Below are 24,448 nucleotides of genomic sequence, written 5' to 3'. Positions count from 1 at the left end.
AAAAAACAAAAAAACTAAATTTTAACCGTCAAATGTTCCTATGCCTTTTTTTATAGGGAGTAAATGGTGAAGATAACTTTTGAAGATGTCCATCTATCTTAAAAATTTAGATAGCATTTTATTTATATTATTTTGGATTTTGTTTTGTTTTTTTTTTCTAAAGGAAATTTTTTTTTTATTTTTCCTATACTGACTTATTCTTAAATAGAAGGCAGATTTGGGTATTAAACTCTACCCTTCAGGATCAATATGGTTTTGGGTACAGATGGTAATCCCATTTTCTCTTTGTTTTCCTGTTGCTAACTTCAGGCACCACACAGTAACCAGGGGTATCACCAAAGGTGTAAAAGAAGATTTCCGCCTGGCTATGGAGCGCCAGGTATCCCGCTGTGGTGAGAATTTGATGGTCGTACTACATAGGTTCTGCATTAATGAGAAAATCTTGCTGCTTCAGGCTTTGGCCTAATGAAATGATACCCATGAGCACAGTTTTCTTATTAGAAGTTGTGATCAATAACAGTGTGACTTTATGACTCTAAAAGGAAATCAGTTGAATGCTAACTTTAGTTCCTTTTAGTGTGGAATACAAAAGTCTAAGAAGGAATTTCTATTTTTAAATATCATTTTTTGTAACTTTTATAAAAGGAGAGTAGAATCATTTTGTAAATAAAAATCACCTTAAAAAACTTGAATGAAAAAGTATTTATTAACCATGTATATTATATGCCAGGCCTGTTGCAAAGCTTTGGGTATGAAAATACTTTTCAAAACAAGACAGGCCCTTCTCTCAAGGAGCTTATGTTCTAATAGGAGAAAACAGCACATAACAGGGAGTGGTGACTAGTGAAAGGTATTTTGTTCCAGAAAAGTGAAGGGGAAAGGAGAAAAGAAAAGGGAGAAGGAATCCAAAGCACAAAGCTAATGGTGAGATTGCACAGAATGTGAAGAGATATGTTGGGCTAATGTGCACACTCACAAGCTCCAATCAACTGTGTAGGGCCCTCGGGTGAGAGTTCCAAAAGTGACTTGAATTTTAAAAAGTGTATCCCTCTAAAAGCAGCTACTTTCTAATTTTCCCTACAATCAGCAGTATGAGGTCTGACTGGATTTGGTGGTGAATTTTCATGGTGCAGAGAACATTGAGCATCATGCCAATGAATATAGTGCATTCATTCCATAAGTCAAAGTTTTCACATGAGTAATTCTCAACGTTTTTCAGATTGCTAGATGTAAGAAATTCACTTTGTTTTTTGAAGGGTAATTATAAAAGTTTAATTGCAAAAAGTCATCACTCGGGGCGGCTAGGTGGCATAGTGGAGTTTTAGTTGTTTTTCCATGATTCTTTTTTAAGAATGCACATTGTTTTCCAGGTCAGTTGTTTTTTTGCTCTAGATAACTTACATTTTCTTAATTTTTTTTGGCCTTTTGATTTTATCTTAATATCTGAATTATCTCAGAGTCATTCATTGACTGATTCTCTTGCTACTTTCTTAGGATATTTTATGTTGTTTGTCATGATCCCAGATACATGCTAAGGACCTAATAGTTTCAGTGTTTCAGAGTGGTCTGATCCAGGGCAAAGTCTGATTGCTGCACTCCTCTCCTTCCAATTCTGCAAGTTCTTGACTTAGTCACAACCCCAAGTCAGCCAGCTAGGAAGTGCTGTTCCCAGGTGACAACTAGCAAGCTCCCCTTTTGTCTGAGATTGCTGCCCTTGTTTTTCTGCAGGCTGATTGGGCTTGATGCTAGAACGGAAATCCATTTCTGCTCCTAGGGTGTGTGTGAGCCACCCCACTGCCACTGCTGGCTTCTGGACTTCTTTCCTGGGGCACTCTTCAGGAATGCCACCCCCATGTGCAAGCCCCCCTTCTCAGCCTACTGTAGATCTGTTAACTCAGGACTGGAACTGGGTAACAAAAGCTGCTGATTGGCAGCTGTCCCATCTCTGTGGCCATGTATGACTCTGGAACCTGGGACTTCCAGGAGCCTGGGACCTCCTCTTGCCCTAGTATACAGCCTCTCCCTGAGAGTCCTGACCCAGTGCCCAGTTTCAGCAGGCCAGGTTAACCTGGCCTGAACAGAAGAGTCACTGTGACTTTTTTGGGGGTTTGCTCATCAAGATCCATCCTGGTGCATTTTTGAGGTCTGGTGAAGGCATTTTGTAGCTTGGAGCCTGTCTGCAGCCTCTTGAGTCTGCCTATCTTAACTCCTCCTTTTGCATGACTACTATATGTAGGAAAGAGCACCAACAATTAGATGGAGACTAAGGGGGCCTGGAGTCAGGAGGTTCAAATGGAACCTCAGACACTAGGAGCTGGACCAAGTCATTTCACCTGTTTCCTCAACTGAGAAATAAGAATCGCACCCTCTGTCACAGGAATATAAATGATTATTTCCTTTCCCCTGCTTCCTGTTCTTTCTCTAAGGGGATTGGAGATGGCTTAATATTCAATGTAATACATGAGCTAATTCTTAAGAGAGTCTGAAACATTGTTGGTTTCAGTAAACCTCATGGGAGATCTATCATGTATTTCTATTTATCTGGAATTTATTTTGAGTTAAAACCAAAAATCCCCCAGTGATGCCCAATGATCTAGATCACATGGAGCTCTCAGGAGAATCAAAATGACAAACCAGGGGCAGCTAGGTGGCACAGTGAATAGAGTACTGGCCCTGGAGTCAGGAGGACCAGAGTTCAAATCGGGCCTCAGACGATTACCTAGCTGTGTGACCTCGGCCAAGTCACAACCCAGTCTTGCAAAAATCTTAAAAAAAAAAATGACAGACCAAACAACAGCAGAAAGCAGAATGGTGGTGGTGTGAACAGCTTGTGGCAAGCTTCTAAGGGCATCAGGTGCAAGGAGTGGTGAAGATATAGGACTGAAAAAGGAGTTGATCCAAGTCAAGGGGTAGGAATGAAATAATAGATGGATGGCTTGAATCGGCCACAGAGGTATCACCAAGATACTAAAAAAAAGAGGAAGACTTCAGCTTCTTTGGAAGGATAAACTTTGTTTTTTAAAGAATGATAATGAAAGATACCTCTAAGGAGAGAAGTGGTGGTCTCTAGATATAAAGCACATACATTTGCAGATATGGCCAACGTGTTGAATTTGTTTTGCTTGGCTTTGCTTATTACAGGAAAAGCCTACTGGTTGTCAGGATTCCTTCATAAGTAATAGAGATGTAAAAAAAGGGGGGGGAGTACCAATAAAACACTTCCAGTGAAAAGAAAATGGAAATAAGATTCACAGGGGAAGAGGTGTGGATGGCACACACACTGATGAACTCCCAACTTCCCCAACCACCCATGCTAATGAAGCAAAAGAAAGCTGCTTATTCTTATTTTAGGTTTTCCCAATTCCATTATAGAGAAACATTTTCTTGTCAACTTGGTGACAGTGGGCAGGAACAGATTTCCACTGTGAAGGTGTAATAATGGGAGGACGCTTATACAATGATAGTCTGACAAATGCTGCTCAAACATTTTAATTGGAATTTTTCCATAATAAAATACACTTTTACTGAGAATTTCAGAAAACCATAAACTCTAGATAGCTACAGAATACTGGCAAGAAAAGAAGTTCAATACATAGTATCTTTTAAAAATAAAATAGGAATAACAAAAAGTCTTGACAGAAAGGCATTTTTTTCAAGAAGCATCAGGAAATAGAAATGTGTCACATCACAAGCGCCTGGCAGATCTGGAAAGGGCACTTAGAAAGGTAGGCTTTCTTGGAACTCACTTAGCAGGAATCACACTTAGCAGAAAAGCTGAGGTTTTTAAATACAGCAGAGTACATCAGCACATAAACACACTCAATAACCTTTACAATTCACTAGAGAAGTAAGGCTGCTCTTCAGAAGCGGGGGATATAAGCTCTAAAACAGTAATTTTATAGGAACATGAGATAAATAAGAATCAGGTCTTCAATTCTTTTTATCAAACTTCAAACCAAAAGGCCCGCAAAAATTCCCTTTTCAAGGAGATCTCATCAGAATGGAACTAAAGCATCAGACATCTATTTTTTTTTTGGAGGCAATCGGGGTTAAGTGACTTGCCCAGGGTCACACAGCTGGTAAACATCTGAGACTGGATTTGAACTCAAATCCTCCTAAAGCTGATGCTTTATCCACTGAGCTACCCAGCTGCCCCTAAATACATCTATTTACACAGAATAAGGGGGTAACCCCCATGGTCAGTTACACTACAAACACATGATTTACAAAGCTACAGAAGAAGGGGTTCTGATGAGCAAGGTAAGGGATTAAAGCAGTTTACAATAGCTTTGCGCACATTAAAAGAGGATTCCATATTCCCATAACCCAGACATTCCAAAGCCCAGCCACTTCTCTCACTACTACAGATGGCAGTCTATTTGCTCCACTGATCTTCCTGGGCCCCTCTACAATCAGTCTAATGAAATGTATAGAAACGATCATCAGATTTTCCAGAAAATCCTCTTTCGGTAGAGCACGTAAGCAATGATGACCCAGAGGGAAGTGGCAACCAGGTTCTGAGTCAAGTGTTCCTTATGAGACTGGTGGTCCTCCATCTTCCACTGAAAAGGGAAGTAGTTCTCAAAGACCTCATGCCCAACATACACCAGGATGGAGTTCATTCCTTAAAAAGAAATTTTAAAAAGACATTGTCAGTTGAGACACACCATTCCAGAAGCATGAGCTGGAGATTGTATCCCACTTATCAGGGGTGTACAGTAAAATACAGAATGCCTCAAATGGGCGGCACTATGCATTATTTGGGGAGACGTGTGTTCCCCCATAGGAAGCCTCAAAAAGAAACTAGAATGATGTGTTTTATGCAGAGATATACCAGAGGTCTCAATAATGTAACTAAAGGGGAACCCAGACCTGTAACTTCGCTGGTAGAGGGAATAATCAATGAAAGAATCAGCACAGACTTACTACCTCTTTTATTCCTAGAGAAGTGTTGGTTAAGTAACTTCCTGGGGTCACATAACCAGTAGAGCAAAGAACCAGGGCACAGGGAATTATACTACAGTGAAACCAAAAGCTGATTTAGTTGGAAGGGTCATCTGGAACTACTCATCCATCCCTCTCTGCATTAAAGCCAGTTGGCACCTAGTTTGTTTTTTTTTTGGGGGGGGGGATATATGGTTTCATCAACGAGTGAGAATTCTCAGTATTAAAAAGCTCCTCCCCCTGACTTAAAATCTTGGAGACTTGGAAGAGCAACCGGGACACAGAGACATCAGGTGAGATGCTAGAGGCAGGATTAAACCTGGCTCTGATGCCAGTGCTGGCTCCCTCTCCACCACAACACACTGTCTTTCCTGGGAATGACTTATTCTCTGATATTTTTCATTTTGGAAAAAGTATTCCTGCTGCACAAAAGCCTGGAAATCAAATGAAGCATCTTACAGAAAACCTGATGTCTTCCTTCCAGAAAGGACAATGCAGTAGTCATTCTGAGGCTAGCTTCATTCATTACAAGTCTGTGTCATCTGTTAACAGACGCCTCTTTTTGTTCTCCAGCTCCACAACACCCTCATCACTCTTCCAAATACACACAAATGTCCCACTTGAGAGCGGGTTGCCTCTAGGTAGTCTGTTTTCACTGTTGATCCCTCCCTGCCCTCTTCATGGAAATATGCCCCATGGAGTTATTGCCCCATAAGCCTCAGGGAGTCCAATAACCATCACAGTGAACTTTGCTCTGGGATACATCTGACTGACCTGGGTAAAAGAAGGGTGCTCCAGACCACAGTCTTGCAACATCCACCAAGAAATACATAAACAGGAGCAGAAGGAAAGCAAAGAAGCTCAGAGTTGTCACATAAGAGATGGACCTAGGTAGTTGGGAGAAAAAAAGATAAAAACACTTAGCCATTCATGGACTAAAGCAGACTGAAGTGTATGTATTCAATTAAAAGGATTAAAATAATATTTTGCTTTCTACTTACCAGAGATTTTTATTTACTGGAATGAAGCCTTCATTTTGAGAAAATTTGGTCAAAACACCCGAAATAATAGCCTGTAAAGAAAAGGTCAAAGGCTGGTATGAGAAAATAAAATTTGTATTACAAGACAAAGAAAAAGGGCCTTGTATAAAATACCAAAAGGCATTAAGGAAACATCCATTATGGTTTTTTGTTTGTTTGTTTTTTTAGTTTTTTATTTTTTGCAAGGCAATGGGGTTAAATGGCTTGCCCAAGGCCACACAGCTATGTAATTCTTAAGGGTCTGAGGCCGGACTTGAACTCAGGTACTCCTGACTCCAGGGCCAGTGCTCTATCCACTGTGCCACCTAGCCACCCCAATCCATTATATTTTTAACAGGAAAAAATATCTTTAAGATGCCTACTGTAATTACTAACTCATTTTATAACAGAATAATACTTTCAAGTCATTCTAAACAAATATTATGCTGTAAGAAATAATGATGGAGAGTGTTTCAGAAAAACCTGGGAAGACTTATATGAAGTGATGTACTGTGAAATGAGTGGAACAGGAAGAACAATTTACACAATAACAACGATGTTGTTAGAACAACTTTGAAAGTATTGGAAGCTATCATATTGTTTGCCTTTACAGTGGATAGGGGAGGAACTGGAGGGAGAGAATTTGGAACTCAAAGCTTTTTTTTAAGTTTAATTTCAATTTAATTTAAATAAACAATTAAAGGAGGGAAGCTTGTAAACTGACCAACTCAATAACCAGCACAATTCCAGAAGACTGATAAGACACCCTTCCTACCTCCTGACAGAGAAGGATTCAGAGTATAGATGAAGATTGGGGGGGGGGATGGGCAATGAAGAAATTTGCTTCTTGTGATTCTTCATGTTTTTAACAGTTTTGTTTTTCTTGCTTTTCTCAATGTGGAGAGAGGAGAGATGAGGGATAGATGTGCAATTTGAGAACTTGGCATTAGAAAACAGCCCCTGGTCTCAACACAGCAACTTACTTTTCATGTTCATGTGACTTCCTAATGTGAAGAGGTTTAAACCCTCTCTCTTTTTTTTTGCTTTTTTGCAAAGGATTTGCATATATATATATATATATATATATATATATATATATATATATATATATATATATGTATTAGTGGTAGAAGCTTCAAGACCCAAAAGCCTTCTGACTCTTTAAAAAAAAATGGCACTCCTAATTATTTTCACATTACTATTAATTTCACAAATATAAGTGCCTTAATTGATGAAAAATTTTTATTTTAATTTGAAATAAAAACTTTTATCTTATCTATTTTCTGTCTCACAGATTTAAAAAAGGACCCAGCATCAGTCACTGGCCACAGTTTGGTCCTTTAATGTATTCTTAAATTGTGGTCCTTTTGAACATTGAAGAAAACAAATGATAGTAATGAATCAATCACTCACCAACATGGCACTCCACAGAAGGAACCGAAGCATAATCTGTTTGGGTTGGTCTTTGTAAAACAAGAGGATTTTTCCAGCCTAAAAAAGAAACCATCACTAATGACTCTGCTCATTTGTTATAAAGCTCTAACCTAGGATTTACCAGAATCCCCTCACATACATGATCCCCAGTGAGCCTTAGAACAACTCTGAGAGGAAGGAAGGGGTCTTGGTCATTCTTATCTCTGGAATAACAAGAACCCAAGCCTTCTGATTCTCCAGTTGGGCCTCTTTCTGACTGTTATCACACTGACCAAAACAGCACTGACATATGTAATTATCTCTTAACATTCCAGGGTTAGCCCTCCCTTTATATCAGAAAAAGTCTGAATTTTTATATGGAATATTGATAATATAACACTATATTTTATTTCTGAGTTTCTAAACTTTTTCTGTGTTGCTGCTAGACTTTGCATGTCATCAGTGGTTTCTGAAAAATTCATAAATATTCCCATTTAATTTCTTATGCTGACCCACAATATATCAAAACCACAGTAGGGAAAGTCACAATGTGGAAGGAATAACTGTAATTTCCTTTTATTTCTTAAAACAATGGAGTCTATAAAATGCCCTTTATTTATGATATAAAATAAATAATGTATATCTCAATTGGTTCTGAGTTGATCACCAGTTTCTCAGGATGTGGGGCAGCATTCACCAGAGGATGGAGTCTAAGAGGCCTAAAGAACCCCTGTTCATAACCTGGGCTTGTATAGTGCTTTAAAAACTAGGTGCTATAAAAATGCTAGTTGCTATTATCATTATTTTAAAATTCTGAGAAGTATATTTCAAATATCCTTTGTTATCTTGGGTGTTTTTTTTATACACTGAAAAAACATGATTCCGTGAAGGGGTCCATGAGTTTTAATCAGACAAAAAAAAAAGGTTAAGAACCCCTGATATAGATAAGAATTTCCCCAAAACAAGAAAATAAAACATGTGGAAACAATACTGCATAAAATATTATGCTAAAGAAAATAAATCTTAATTAATTGGGAAGAAAAGTTATTGCAGTTGTCTAGGCAAGAAACAATGAAGGTTTTTTCCTTTTATCTATTTATTTTGGGATTTTTTACAATTTTCCCCCCACCCCCACAGAAGGCAGTCTGTTAGTCTTTACAATTGTTTCCATGGTATACACTGATCTAAACTGAATGTGTTGAGAGAAAAATCATAATCCTCAAGGAAAAAATAAAATAAAATATAAGAGATAGCAAAATTACATAATAAGGTTAACAGAACAATGAAGTTTTAATGAAGCTTTTTAGGATGAAGGCAACTGAAATAGAAAGAAGCTGTTGGGATAGTAGGATATTATAACCATAGGATGGTAGAGGTGAAATAAAAAGGAGTCTAAGATGACTGAATTGGGTGATGAGGAGGATCTTAGTGGCTTCAAAAGAAAGAAGACAGTTTTAGATTGGGAAAATGAGTCCAACTTTAGAGAGGAAGTGACAGTGAGACCACCATATATGATGATGGCCAGGTAATATCTAGCAGGCTCAAGGCAGAGATTAGAGGATGGCTATGTAGGTCAAGAGGCATCTTCACAGAGTTGATAACTGAAGCCATAGGAAGTAGAGGAGGCCAACAAGGGGAAGAATGGAGAGAGCAAAGAAAAACCAGGACAAAGCTATAGGGACATCCCTAGACTAGTGAAGGAGATCACTGAGGGAAAGTTAAGCTCAGAGGAGATGATCTCCCAGAAACATATCTAATGACATGAATTATTGTCTGATCTAGTTATCACCAAAACCCAATGGCTGGGAAATGATCTGTCCAGATATCAATGGAATTAACTTTACGTCTATGACAAGTTTTTATAGGTTATGCAAAATTCAATAGTGACATTAAAATTTTTAGTGCTTATGTAACACATATCTCAGTAATTTCTGAATTTTGTTCACTTGACAGTATTTTGTTTAGTACTTTATGGTTCAGGATCAGAAAAAAAACTTCAAAGAATTGTTTTAAATAAATATGTAGAGGGCAGCTAGGTGGCGCAGTAGATAGAGAACCGGCCCTGAAGTCAGGAGTACCTGAGTTCAAATCGGACCTCAGACACTTAATAATTACCTAGCTGTGTGGCCTTGGGCAAGCCACTTAACCCCATTGCCTAGCAAAAAAAATAGTAATAATAATAATAATAATAATTAATAAATAAATAAATATGTAGGAAAAAATAAATGAATGAATGAATGAATGAATGAATAAATACGTAGGGACAATTGGTTGATGCAATGGACATTACCAACCAGTCCTGGAATCAGGAAAAACTGAGTTCAAATCTCATCTCAGTCATTTACTAACTGTGTTACCATGGGAAAGTCACTTCGATGGCCTCCTAAAATAAAGTGAATATGGAAGCCATTTGGCACATTATGGAGACAGCATAGGATGGTGGTTTAATGGCTGAGCCTAGAGTCAAAAGACTCAGGTTCAAGTGCTGTCTTGGAGATCTACTAGTTGCGTGACCGAGGTTAAGTCAAAGCAGTCAAGAGGTGATGCAGTGGATAAAGAACTGCACCTGAGATCAGGGAGACATGAGATCAAATAGAACTTCAGACACTTACTAGCTATGTGACCCTGGACAAATTATTTAACTGCCTGTCTACCTCAGTTTCCTGTTCTGTAACAGGGAGATAAGAATGACACCAAATTTCAGGGTTGTTGTAATGATGAGATATTTGTAAGATACTCTGCAAACATTAAAATATTATAGAAATGCTATTATTATTATTATTATTTAACATTATTAAATCACTAAATGTCCTGCTGGCCTAGATAATTCTGACTTTAAATAATAGATGAATTATGAATCTCTACCAGTAGAGGGAGTTTCCACCCTAGGAATTTCTTATACTTTTGAAAACCTAAAACCACATTTAACCCCACCCACCTGTCCTGAAAAAGGATGTTGAAGACTTTGATGATGATGATGATGTTTTGCCCTTTGTTCTTGAAGAAAACCATGACAAAAGACCAAAGACTATTATTACCTTCAATTGGGGGGGGGGGGGGGAACCGTTATTTTATTATGTAATTTTGCTATCTCTTATACTTTATTTTTCTTCCTTAAGGATATGATTTCTCTCTCATCACATTCAAGTTGCATCAATGTATACCATGGAAACTATGTAAATACTAACAGACTACCTTCTGGGGGGGAGGGGGGAAACAAGATTAGGGGAAAAATTGTGAAACTCAAAATAAAATCTTCAAAGTTAAAAAAAAAGACCATGACATCACTGAGGTGATGTCATGTCAAGCACATGAATTGGATTTGAGTGAGGGAATGCTGTGCTAAGTCACCAGCCTCACTTTCTCCTCTGAACCATCTGGATCCAGTGGCCAGAAATGAATCAGAATGGGTGAGGATGGACCTGGATGCAAGGTCATCAGAGTTCAGTGACTTGCCCAAGGTCATACAGATATAGGTATCAAGTGTCTGAGTCCAGATTCCAACTCCCTTCCTCCTGACTCCAAGACCAGTGCTCTATCCACTGTGCTACTTCACTGCCCTCAGGGTATATCATTTCAATTAAAAGAATAAATATTAAATAGGATTTTCAAAATACATAAGAAAGGCATCTTTGGTGGGGGGAAGCTTCCTGGGAATTCGTTATGGTTTGTTTTGGTTCATTTGAAGTGTATTATTTTGGAAGAAAATAATATTCTAAAGAAAAACACTACCTGCACTCCTAAAAATGCCATCACAATTGAGTTGATAGTTCCCAAGAGTCCTTCTGGATCATAAGCCACTTTGGTGTGGTAGAGCACCTAGAGAAGGAAGAAAGGAAGAAAATTAATGATGAAGACAGGCTGAGCACATCAGAAGAGTCTTTCTCAACATCCTTGTGGAAGGTCTGATATCTAATATCTAGAGGAAATTAACACAGGAGTCACAACCCGGATGGACAGAAGCTATATCCAAATCCAAGGAGTGAACGACTGTTTTTTTTAAAGGTTTTTTGCAAGGCAAATGGGGTTAAGTGGCTTGCCCAAGGCCACACAGCTAGGTAATTATTAAGCGTCTGAGACCGGATTTGAACCCAGGTACTCCTGACTCCAAGGCTGGTGCTTTGTCCACTGCGCCACCTAGCCACCCCTCATTTCTTTTTAAGAACAGTTGTTCAGGGGTGGCTAGGTGGCGCAGTGGACAAAGCAACAGCCTTGGAGTCAGGAGTACCTGGGTTCAAATCTGACCTCAGACGCTTAATAATTACCTAGCTGTGTGGCCTTGGGCAAGCCACTTAACCCTATTTGCCTTGCAAAAACCTTAAAAAAAAAAAACCGAAATGAAAATTGCTAATCAGTTTATTTCCCTAAAAAGGGAAATAAAAAAATCTGAAAAATTATGAGAATTCACCTCATAAGCAGCAAATTGGCAAAGATGACAAAAAGAAGGGAAAAAAGCACTAACAGAAGGGAATAAAAAGACACATATACTAGTATACAACTGGGAAAGCTGTTAATCACACCCAACCACTTTGGAGAGTAGTTTGAAATTAAGCTTAAAATCCAACTAAAACATCTAACTCAGAGATCCCATCACTTAGGCACATTCCCCAAGATCATCAATGACAAAAAGAAAGTCTCCTTCTATATACACATCATAATATTTACAGAAGCATTTTGTGTAGTGGGAAAGAACTGTTTATAAAGTTTAGCTCATTTATTATTATTGGTCAGTCATTTCAGTCTTGTTCAACTTTCATGACTGCATTTGGAGTAGTTTCTTCACATTTGAGGAAACTGAGGCAGACAAAGTGACTTGGCCAGGGTCACACAACCAGTAAATATCTGAGTTCACATTTGAACTCAAGTCTTCCTGACTCCAGGTCTGGCATTGTACCACCTGGTTGCTCCATCAATTGAGAAAGTGCTAAAAAAAAGAATGGTGTGTGAATATAAGAAAAGTAAGAATGTTATTAAAAATGATGACTGGGCTAAATCTAGAAGAACAGAGAAAGATAAAAATTGATGCAAAGCGAGTAAGCAAAGGCCTAAAAATTTGAAATAATGAAAAAAAATTAAACTGAACCATTGAAATACAATAACTAAGCATATCTTCCAAGTATAGATGAGGAGGCAGCTAGGTGATGCAGTGGAAAGCGCACTGGTCCTGGAGTCAGGAGAACCTGAGTTTAAATCTAGCCTCAGACACTTAATAATTACCTAGCTGTGTGATCTTGAGCAAATCACTTAACTCTACTGCCTTGCCAAAAAAAAAAAGTATAGATGAGAAAATGCATCTCCCTTCCCTCTCTGCAAAGGTGAGCTTTTATAGGTATGAAACATTGTCAGACATAGATGACGGTTGGTCAATTTTATTGACTTATCCCCCCCCCCATTTCTTTTTTTTCCCTTAATTTTTGTTACAAGGTTTGACTTTTTTGGTAGAGGCAAGAGCAGGAATACATTTCATGAGGTGATATTAAAAAAACAAAGGTATCAACAAAAATAAGATGTTTTTGAAAAGTGCATGGTATTCCAAGACTAAGTATCAATCAAAAAAAAGTCTCAGAAAGGACCCCAAAGATCACAGTGATTAAACTTCCTGTGGATTTAAGACAACAGTATACAGATCATATATGTATTAACCTACTTTAGTTTAAGAAAAACCTACTTTAAGAAAACACTGCACCCTTTCACAAGGATGGGTTAATTTTACTCACATTAGGAGATGGATGTTGGTAAATGTGGTCTTCTCCCAGAAGTAAACGATCAATGTAGCCGGCAGCTCCTCCAGTACAATTCGGGTATTTTCCAAAGTCTCCAATGCCACCAGGGCCAAGGTAACCCCTAGAGATGATTAAAACAAATTCTTACTTTATGAAACCTCATAAATCCATAATTAATAAATTTATAAAAGAAATAATTCATATTAAATAATTTTTGAAACTTTAGAATTCATAATAAACAATAAACTTATGAAACTTCTTAATGAGATAAATTATGTATGAATATAAACCTTTGTAGACTGGCTTACCTACTGCCTTAGCCTCAATTTCCCCATACGTAAACTGAGTGGGATTGGGCTGGACAATTTCTAAGATCACTTCCACCTCTAAATCTATGATTTCCTTCGAGCGTGAAGTGTGTCTAGTGTTCATGCAGTTCCTTACACAATACTTCAACTTCTCTCACCAAGTTTGGAATGTACCCCTCCTTCCTCTGCCTCTCAAAACACTTGATTTCCTCCAAATGGCAACTTATACACTACCTTTTCCACGAAGACTTTTCTGATTCCTTCGTATCAAATTATCTTGAATATCTCTTGAGTATTTGTGAGTATATAAATATAGTGAAGTAGACAAAGAAAAATGGAGCAATTTGGTCCTCAAGGAGCTTATATTCTATAAGAGATGTGTGTGTGTGTGTGTGTGTGTGTGTGTGTGTGTGTGTGTGTGTGTGTGTGTGTGTACAGATCTACTTATCTACACAGCTATATACATTTACAGATATGAGTGGATACATACATTTCTAGATCCACACACGGCACTGTCTTTGACGGCACCTAGCAGGTCTTAAGGAGTGCCAGCTAACTGACTGAAGTTTTCTTCCATCATAGGAGCTTAGGAATCAGGTTTATATTATTTCAGATCAACAATTCAAGGAACATTTATTTTTTTTGGTTTGTGTTTTTTTTTAGGTTTTTGCAAGGCAAATGGTTTAAGTGGCTTGCCTAAGGCCACACAGCTAGGTAATTATTAAGTGTCTGAAACCAGATTTGAACCCAGGTACTCCTGACTCCAGGGCTGGTGCTTTATCCACTGTGCCACATAGCCGCCCTCAAGGAACATTTATTAAGCAATTATTAGATACCAAACGCTGATGGACCAAAGATAAAAACAGAAAGAGGACCCCACCCCCCCAAAAGTATAACATGTACAAGGATAAGTAAATTCAAAGTACTTTGGGGAAGCCAGGTGGTGCAATGGATGGAGCAAACACTCTGGAGACAAGAGGACCTGAGTTCAAATCCAGCCTGATACTTGACAGTTGTGTGACCCTGGGCAAGGCACTTAACCCTGATTGCCTTAAAAAAAATTTCAAGGTGATTTAAATGGGGGAAGAAATGGTGAGCGTCAACAACTGGAAGTGTCAGGAGAGGCCTGTGAAGGAGGCCTTTGCTGTTCAGAAATAGACAATTATTAAAGCTGACAATTCCCAGTCCAACTGGCAGCTGGAAAACTGAAACATTTCTCAGGACCCTCTCTCTCCCCTTAGGCCCTTTATGTGGTAGGCATTTGGGAGAAGAATGAATCGCTTAACCAAAAACAGCTCTGATGGATAAAGATCCTAAGACACAGGAAAAAACTGCTATCGTGGTAAGGACAAAAGCTGCATTCATGTTGCTCCTTAGAGGACGTGCTTTCTAATTTGAGCTAATAATGCAAAGCTTCACTACTACTACTATTACTATTCTCCTCATTTTACAGATGAGACCCTGGGGCTCAGAAAGGTAAGAGATTTGTCCAGGGTCACACAGCTGACAAGTATCAGAAAGAGGAGACAACTCCAGACTTCCTCCCAAGGCCAAGGTCAGGCCTCTCCACCCACCTGGCAGCACTGCCTCTCCTCTTTAACTTCTATAAAAAGTAAGGAGAGTATTTACTCACGTGGGACAGCCAGGAACTGGTAACAAGAAGGTCACACACACCCAAATGGCTTCCAGCATCAGAATGAAAATCCACTGGGGCCAGTAGGAGATGATATCCTGGAAAGAAGAACAGGGCCTCTCCTATTGTAAAGGGCGTATAAAGGAAGAGAAATGGCAAATGAGTTTTTGTACAATATTCCAGGCAAATGCCCTAACAAGCACAGACCTTCTTTTGGGATGTTGAAGGAAAAATGAGAGATGAATTCCCGTGGGTTCCAAGTTGTTTGTTCTCCTATGAAGAATCACAATTAAAACCAAAAAAGAAAAAAGAAACAATGAAAACATTAATTAAGAGAAATCAATAATTTCCAAGAACTCTGTAGCAGGCTTTATTTAATAGTCTTCAGTGTTATTCTAGCTTCCAGCATATAGTTTAGAATTTCCTAAATGAAATGACACAATTAAATAATGCACTTAAACCATGATATAGGTTGCAGAATATTTAGCCACACTAGCAAGTTAAAATATTACAACACTATGACTAAATTCCCACAAAATATTCCTAGCAAAAGGAGAGGGCAGGGAGAGGGCTGGTGGAGACAGAGTAAAGACCACTGTGACTGCTGCTTATAATAATTCACAAACCAATACTGGGTTAGATCCATTTCCTATGGAAAAGCAGAGTTCTCACTCTCAAAGGCTGTGATTTTATCAGTGAAGGGAATATTCAGTAGAGAAACTCCCTCCACTAAAGCAGATGGCAGGTATCAAAAAATGTAAAGAATCTAATGGTCTGGAGGTGCTGAGGGGGTTGAGTGACTGGTGCCTAACTCCTGTAATGATCTGAAAACAGAGTCAGATAATTTCAGTGTGAAATGAGAACAGTTATGTAGCTGACAAGATTATAATAACTAGCACTGACATAATTTATAAAGCCTTTTACAATTTATCTCATCTTGTCCTCACAACAACCCTGGGAAGGCAATACTATTATTATCTTCATTTACAGTTTGGGGAAACTGAGGTTAAAAGACTTGCCTAGGATCACACAGCTGAGAAATGTTTGAAACAGGTCTTCCTGACTCCAAAGCCCAGAGCTCTGACTGGCCCCCAGCTGTCTCAAGACAGGCAGAAGAGGAGTGGGAATCGTTAATAAACCCATCTGAATGCATAAATTGTGGAACAATGAAGAGAGCCCTGGACTTGGTCCCCACCTAGACCTCTACCAGTTGTGTGGCTCTAGGCAGGGCACCTTTCTTCTCAACCTTTGTTTCCTCATCTATAAAAAGGGTATACTAACAGAAAGTATCGTCAAGATTGTGGCAAAGATCAACTTTTCTAAAGCATTTTGCAAAATTAAAGCTAACTGATATTATTTGTAAATGTTAAAAAAAAAAACATCATGGGAAGAACCAAGAAAATCTGGAATAAGTTGTTAAATCTGCTAACAAGGGGGAAGGAGGAAAATAATAAAAGAATGAACCTTTAAATGCTTGCCACATGCTAAGCTCTCTATAAATGCCTGGTGACTGATTGATTGACTTTAAAATAATGATCAGGACCATCAAAATCAAAAGAAAACAAATAAATATTTCCACCAAAATTGAGATTGCAATCATTTTCTGGAGGGAGATGGCTTGTCCAAGTAGCCAAATGCAATTTAAACTATTCTACTGATTTAAGAAAGTAACTATGAAGATGAGAGATGTTATTCTGCTTCTTTCCCTGTCTGTGTTCATCTCTGGGCTGAAGTCACTGGGCAAAAATAGAAAAGATGACTTGGTTTGGAGGATTCTGAAAACCTCTTCACAGAATTTCTCCACTTTTTCATCCTCTATAGTGGCTATAGCTGTATGAGTTCTAATTCTTCTGCAGTGGCCTTTTTTTCTCATGCTTATCATGAGCACTGCAAGGGAAGATGATCTTATGAAATGGTGCTTCCTGCTGCCTATGAGCATGTGATGAACTCTGCCCTTTGATTATTTAGCCTCTCTACAGAAGACCCGTGAGTCATTTTTCGAATCAGTAGCTACTTCCTTAAGTCTTCTGGTTTCACTTTTAGCAAAAGTATAACAATAAAAACAGTCATTATTATACTCATAATGATGATGAGGTAGCAACATCAACCTAGCTCTTTAAAGTTTACATACCCTGTACAATTATTATTTGATCACCAAAACACTCCTGTGAGGTAGGTATGATCTCTGTCTTCATTTTACAAATGAGGAAAACTGAGCTGAGAGAAAGGTTAAATAACTGAGAAGGCATTTAAACTCTCCTATTCCTGACTCCAAGAATAGAGTTCTATCCATTACCACATCTAGCTGACTGATTCAATCCTCTAGGTTCAAATTCTTTAGAAGTATGGTCACTTAGAGAGGGATGCCATATATAGAGGATCAACAGTTGATCAGTGTTTACCTGAAACATTGATTCTTAGCAACCTCTGTCCCCTTTTTCTCCATTCATTCATCTACTGTCCCTACAGAAGAATAGCTACATAGGTCTGAGGGACACCTTGGATTTTCCTTTGTTTCCCCCTCCCCCAAACACCCATGCATTGCCTTGGTCAAAGACTTTATCACCTGTTACCTAGCCTGCTTTTTAGTGATTTAGAGTAGTCTTTCATATGGTTATTAGCAGCTCAAACTCTCAGCAAGACTTGAACTAACTTTTTATAGTCAATAGCATATTATAAACACAAGTTCTCTATACCAAAAATGAAGAATACAAAGAGGAACAAGGTTCTGTGAGACTGAACCTTGGGCAAGACACTTAACCCCATTGTCTTGCAAAAAGAAAAAACAAAAAAGAAAGAAAAGAAATGCCAAAAAGGACAGTTTCACACAAATCTTGGAAGGCTTTTGTGAAATTATTAAGAGTAAAGTGAACAGAGTCAGAATAATTTTCATGATAACAACATAGCAAGAACAATCTTGAAAGACTTAAAAACTCTGATCAACAAAATGATGAACCACGAATCCAGAGGACCAATCACAAAAAATGGCATAGAACTTGTGACGGAGAAATGCATTGTGAGACACAATTTTTGGACATGGCCAATATAGGGTTTGTTCTGCTTGACTATTCCTATCTGATTTATTTTTTAAAGGGGGAAAGGAGTGTCTTAGTTTTCTTTCAGTCTGAGCAGAGAGGATTTGGGAGAACTGAATTTTATGTTCATTGAACTTAGTATTTACTTAAATTATTCATTGAATTTAATATTAAAAGGGAAAAAAAGCAAGTTCTACTTTTGAAGATTTGCACTTTTCCAGTTCAATCCCTTTTCTTCTGTTCTTTGTTATCTGGACGTGATCATTTTATTTGGTGTTAAGTTCAGTATTTTAGAAAATTTTTAAAAAGTTGTAACTGAATCCCAAGGTATTCTTTTCTCAAAATCGAGGCTCTCACCGAAGTACTGTTTTCAGGTACGGCTTTAGCAAAGAGAAGTTCTAAAACTGCAACCACAAGGTAGGTCAATCCCAGACGCTGAAGCACCCCAGGGATGCGCAGCTTCTCCCAGGACACTGGAGGAAATACAAATGAGACTGTTAGCCGACAATACCACTTTTCATACAAGGGCCGTACCTTTTTTCTGAAGCCTACAAAGGATATGTTGAATAGATCTATAGAAGCATTTGCAGATGGACACAGAGGTCATGCCTGAGTCTATTAGACTCATGTCATAAGGAATCTAAGATCAAACCAGGTGCATCTGGGTCAGACCCAGCTCTTAAGTGAGTTGTTGTGGTTGATGAGTCCTAAGGGTCTGAGGCCAAATTTGGGGCTCTATCCACTGTGTTTCCCAGCTAAGCCTCTCTGTGGCCACCTACTTTAAAGTTTTTCTGCCCTCCAGCTGAGTAAAGGGCAATGACACTAATGAAATCATGGATCTTTGGAAAAAATTTTCACCTCTATTAGATTTAAATCCCAAGTCTTTCCCTCTGGTCCTGACCTCTTCTATAAGTTTCATTCCTATAATTCTAATTCCAAATATCTGATTGCCAACTATTGCCATTGGGATGCCCACTGTTACCTCAAATGCAGAGCTTTGCATAAGAAATAAAGTCTAACTTGGCACTTAAACCATCCTAGCCTTTTCTTCCACCTATTATCTCTTTACATGAAGATGAACAAGTCTGCCTTTCCTTGAAACCTCCTACCCTCTTCTCCCTAGCAGTCTCCCAATTCTAGACTTATAGAGAATTTGGGACATCATAATCACATACATACTGCTGCTGCCACCAAAACAGATGAGTCGACTTCCTCTCTTATGGTTCTACTCATCTCCCTAATTCTCTAAACCAAAATATTTCCCAAATGTTGCCCCTTCCTATTAAAATATAAGCTCCCTGAGGACAAGAGTTTCTATACAATTAGTGGAGCTATTGTATTTGTGTTTCTGCAGTGCTTAGTGCACAAAAACACATAAAATGTGCAGTATTTTTTCTTTTATTTATTCAAATCCCACTTTCTCTGTTAGTTATGTAGAAATGATTTCCCCTTCTCTGACCACTAGCTCCTGGAGCATCTGATTGCCCCACATGGCCCTGGACTGCTGGGACTCAGTGAGGGCCCCATTTCCCCAAGCAGATTTGAAGCTCTGGAAGATAACCATGGCATACTATACTTATTTCTGCCTTCAACAACTCTTAGCAGCATTAAGCAAATAATCAATAAACACTTGCTGAATTAGGTTTGTAGATTTAGAGCTTAGAAAGAAACTGCCAGGTCATTTCATCCAAGCCCTCATTTTAAATATGAGACGACCAAGGGTCAAAAAATTTAAATGACTTTCCAGAGGTACACAAGTAATAAGTAGCAAAGTTTGGATTTGAACTTAGATCCTTGGTCTCAATTTGATACTTTTCAATCCATCATGTTGCCTCTATTGAATGAAATATAAATTTAAAAATGAACTCAAAATCTAGTGTTTAACTAGCACCCCACAAAAAAACAAAAAAAAACCAATACCTAGCTTCTCCTCCTGACTTTCAGTTCCTGTCCCAACTGTCCTCTTAGTCACCCAAGCTAGCATCTTCAGTCATCTTTGATACTTGCCTTCCTCTCACCACCTACTCCCCACATTCAATCTGTTGTTCTTTGACAAAGTGTTTCAAATCAGTCTTTTTTATTTATATCCCTATTTTAGACTACTCCTAATTAAAGCCTTTAGTTCCTCCTCTTTATTCACTTCACACTCAAATGATTACAACAACTTTGAGAATTCTCTACCTTCCAGTCTCTATACCATCCCATCTAGCCTATAAATCATTGCTAAATTAATTCCCTTAAAACACCACTTCACTTATGCTACTTTTCTACCTGAGACTTGCCTTGGTTTCTACCTGTCTAAGAAATGGAAGCCAAACTCTGCAGCCTGGATCCAATGCCCTTCACAGATCTTTGCCCCCATGTGGACGCATGTTATTTCTCATTAGCCCCTTAGAAGGACCCCTCTGCTCCAGCCACACTGGACCATCTGCTGACCCCTGACACAGCTCTTTGTTCTTTCCATTTATCTCACTCAAAATGCTTTCTCTTATCTGTTTCTTTTGTCTTATCTCTACAGATAAGCCTGTACAGTGAATCTTAGATTTCACTAACAAGCACAGTGCCTTTTGTTGAGCCTGAGAGATCATGTCATGCTATGCCTCATACTCTTCCTTCAGGATCCCTACCCCAGTAATAAATAACAGCATTAAACTGCATCAAAAGGCATGATTCCTTAAGGGCATCTCAATCACAAATAGGAAACAAAGATAAATTCACATTGTTTAGTCACCTCCAACTCTGAGGACCCCATTTAAGGTTTTCTTGGCCAAGACACTGGAGTGAGTTTTGCTTTATCCTTCTCCAGCCCATTTTACAGATAAGAACCTGAACCAAGCAGACCTGTAAGTGTCTGAAGCTGGCTTAGAATTTAGGTCTTCTTGATTACAGACCCAGTGTTCTATCCACCATACCACCTAGCTGAATTCATGGGCCCCAGCTACAAAAAAAACCCTCATTAGGAAATTACTGAAATAATGGTAACCCTGGAATATAATGGAAAGAACACCAAGGAGTGATAAGGCTTAGGTTCTAGTACCCTCCTCTGTAAGGTTATCCTCTACTCCACCTACAGTATCCTATATATATTATTTATGATATGTTATCTCTTCCATTAGTACATAAGCTCCTTGAGGCCAAGTACTGTGTTTCACTGTGGTTTTTGAATCTCCAGTATCTAGCAACTCACTCTTTCTCTCTGTAGTTTATTCATATGTGTATATATATGCATAAATAAATATAAAGAAATATGGGTGTGCCTATATACACATAGACCACCATGTATATATGTCTATGTGTATGTACACACATACAGAAATGTGTCTACATATTTATAGTATAGAAATGTTGATACTGCTACTATCTAGATGACTCCATGCCAGCCGTAATCTCTCTGTATCTCAGCTGTGAGATAAAGACTTTCAACATGATGCCCCCTAATTTCATTTTCATCTCTCTGATTTTCTGTGATAATCCAGAAAAGCACTGGAAATTGCATCCCTATCAGTTCATTCTTCATTATGCTAATATATATTTGAAATTAATTTACATGATACTATTTAATTTCCATCTTACAACTTGCATTCAGTTCTTTAAGAGAAATAAAACAATTACTCACAGGGTCCAAGGCAATAATTAGGATTCACAATTAGGATACCAATCACACAGAGCAGAAGACTCCTCCACAGGATTTTCCCCAGCAGTTTCCATTTGGAACATCCTCGCCGCAGCATAGAGCTCAAGGAGAGAGCAACTGAGGAGCCCATAATAAACACAAACCTTAAAGAAAAAAAAGAACTGGTTAACAAGTAATAGAGAGGTGGGGCCACTGATGAGTTTTTTGGTTTAGAGAAGTCTTCAATTTCTGCTATAAAAACACATTTGTGAGAACTATCAGACCAACTATTTGAGCAGTTCAGAAGCAGAGAATGAAGTTATTCAAATCCAAATAATTTGCCCTTAAAACTCTTTGAAGGAGAAACAAAAAACTGGAAGTTTTTGTATTCTCTCTTTTTCACAAATCCCACCCTTGGCTCCTGAACCAAGAAAAAGAGAAAATAATTGTTTCTTTCTAACCACAAGGCAAAGTGGGTATCTGCAACTCAGATCAACGCAATGACCAATCATTACTCCAGAAGACTAACAAGGAAACAACTACCAATTTCTTAATAGAGAAGCTATAGACTCAAGATGCAGAATGAAATATCTATTCTTGGGGACGGCTAGGTGGCGTAGTGGATAAAGCACCAGCCTTGGAGTCAGGAGTACCTGGGTTCAAATCCAGTCTCAGACACTTAAAAATTACCTAGCTGTGTGGCCTTGGGCAAGACACTTAACCCCATTTGCCTTGCAAAAGCCTAAAAACAAAACAAAACAAAAAAAAAAAAAAGAAATATCTATTCTTGGACACAGTCAATGGGGAAATTTGTTTTGCTTGACTATGGATATTTGTTACAAGGGTTTAGTTTTTCTTTTTTTTCTTTTTCCAAAGGGAAGGTGAGGAAGGGAAGGAAGAGAGAAAAAAATGCTTGCTAATTTTATTAAAATGAAATTTTAAAAAGATATCTCAATCACATCTTCTCGTTTTTCAACTAAACTTCCTTGATACTTAAAACAAACAAAACCTAGAAAGCTAACTGAACTTTTATTAGAGGTTCTTGACCAGGCATTGCTTTCCTTGGCTTCCCTTGGCTTCTTTTCTGAGGTCAACAAATGTTCTAAGCCATAAATGGGGATATGATCCCTAAATACAGGAAACATTCATTTCTTTGTGTAGCCCCTTCACACAGAATTACACATAAAAAAATTTAATAAATATACATTAAATAAATAAAGGTTTTTTAATCATTAATGTAGTCTCCTCTAACATGGAATTTGATATCACAAAAATTCTAGAATCAAAAAGTTCATGTCACAAACCTTAAGAATGGCCTTAAAACAAAGCACTGGTGTTAACTGGATGGAAGTTAATTGAGACATTAGAGTAGATGAAGGGGGAAAAAAAAATCACTGCCAACTTACCATGGAAACACAAGGTCTGCCACAGTCAAACCTGGAGAACAATACAACAGTAAGGAAAAAGAGGACTGGAATGAGCATCCTTTCTAATTCTTAAGATTGGTTGTAGAGTCCTTACCATGTAAGCATTAGTTTAATCTTCTGTAAAAGAAAGGTGTCAGACCAGATGACTAACTAGATCTTCCCACTTTGAATCTCTAACCCTCTGACCTATATGGAACTATGCAAATCAACAAAGCCTCCATAGATGAAAGAAATGTTGGAAGCTTCACTCAACATTTTTTGAAGAAAACTCTACTGAAAAAATATCATTTGCTGTCTTTATGCCCTATGAAGTCAATGAGTCAAAAGCATTCATTGTGGGCATAGACTGTGAGAAAGCACTGATCCAGAAACAAAGAATTAGAGGACTGAATGCAATTTAAAGCAGTATCCCGAGGGTTAATCCTAATCAATTTTTCAATGAACTCCTAAGCCAGGTTTCATAAGAATTATTCAGGGTCACAAAGTTCCCAGCATCTCAATAAAAGTGGCAACCTGGAAGTTAAGATGTTGTTAAGATAGTACTCAAGAGCAAAAGGCTTGTGACAAAGACAGACATGGAATATGGCAAAGACAACAGAAGGCCAAATTCTTGTCATTTTCCTGCAGAGCCTCAGGAGGTATTTTACAAAGAAATCCTTACAAAAGCAACTCGCTGTTATTATTGGACCTTGCTTATTGGCCCATGGATTCATAAAGTACCTGACTTCAAAGGACCAACCATCTATAAAATAAACAATATGGAGGAGGAAGGTTATGAACTTTGCTTTTACTGCATTCAAGGTGGGACAAATGACTTTGTTCTTTATATTTCTCAAAAAGGTGACTGAAATAAGCCATACAGGTTTTAGCAAATACTTTACCATTCCAGCTCTCATGCTTGAAGAACCAGTATTTTCCTCCTCCATAATTAACAAAAACCATGATGATGAGAGCAATCCTAAAAGAACAAAGAAAATACAAAGAATACCAAGTCCATGTATCAATATAGTGTAAGAGTTAACAATATACAAACATTTTGTACCTGCACAGAGAAGTCTTGCATTAACAATTCCCAGCAACCCAACATCATGGTGCCTGCCACTGAGGAGCCCTTGTTGGTTGATTGACTTCATATGAGTTTATGGGGAAGAAGTACGAATGCCTGACCACTTCTATCTTTTTAGAACAAGCCACTCTAAGGTCTTCTTTTACCTACATTGCTTAAGACCTGTAATGGACTAGGGGAACTGTACAGTGATGCTAATCTCTATCACTGGGGAAAAGGGTATGATGCCTCTAAGGATAACAGCTTGTTAATTAGACTTGGGTGTAT

General features: G+C 38.2%; 2 protein-coding genes across 6 annotated transcripts in view; one reads left to right on the top strand and one right to left on the bottom strand.

The window, feature by feature from the left end:
* INTS10 (integrator complex subunit 10) overlaps positions 1-6,953 on the top strand; it is a 53,873-nt gene extending 46,920 nt beyond the window's left edge. For 2 of the 3 annotated variants that reach the window (XM_074209063.1, XM_074209062.1), the window contains one exon: positions 310-6,952. In XM_074209063.1, the coding sequence (XP_074065164.1) occupies positions 310-466 (157 nt within the window). In that variant the 3' untranslated portion in view covers positions 467-6,952. Of the gene's footprint in view, positions 1-309 lie in introns of all 3 variants that reach the window. The other variant, XM_074209065.1, reaches the window with a different exon arrangement.
* Positions 3,448-24,448, bottom strand: part of HGSNAT (heparan-alpha-glucosaminide N-acetyltransferase) — a 42,104-nt gene continuing 21,103 nt past the window's right edge. Inside the window, exons 8-19 of one of the 3 annotated variants that reach the window (XM_074209066.1) lie at positions 23,997-24,073; positions 23,095-23,125; positions 21,692-21,852; positions 18,433-18,548; positions 15,248-15,313; positions 15,041-15,162; positions 13,094-13,220; positions 11,109-11,195; positions 7,377-7,454; positions 5,946-6,016; positions 5,719-5,831; positions 3,448-4,624 (exon numbers count right to left, since the gene is read on the bottom strand). In XM_074209066.1, coding sequence (XP_074065167.1) covers positions 4,443-4,624; positions 5,719-5,831; positions 5,946-6,016; positions 7,377-7,454; positions 11,109-11,195; positions 13,094-13,220; positions 15,041-15,162; positions 15,248-15,313; positions 18,433-18,548; positions 21,692-21,852; positions 23,095-23,125; positions 23,997-24,073 — 1,231 coding nt within the window. In that variant the 3' untranslated portion in view covers positions 3,448-4,442. The remainder of the gene's footprint in view (positions 4,625-5,718; positions 5,832-5,945; positions 6,017-7,376; positions 7,455-11,108; positions 11,196-13,093; positions 13,221-15,040; positions 15,163-15,247; positions 15,314-18,432; positions 18,549-21,691; positions 21,853-23,094; positions 23,126-23,996; positions 24,074-24,448) is intronic. The other 2 variants (XM_074209067.1, XM_074209068.1) reach the window with 2 other exon arrangements.

This window comes from Macrotis lagotis, chromosome 1 (genome assembly GCF_037893015.1).
Source record: "Macrotis lagotis isolate mMagLag1 chromosome 1, bilby.v1.9.chrom.fasta, whole genome shotgun sequence".
Classification (NCBI taxonomy): Eukaryota; Metazoa; Chordata; class Mammalia; order Peramelemorphia; family Peramelidae; genus Macrotis; species Macrotis lagotis.
The sequence above is the reverse complement of the archived record's forward strand: the minus strand, read 5'-3'. Positions and strand labels throughout refer to the sequence as shown.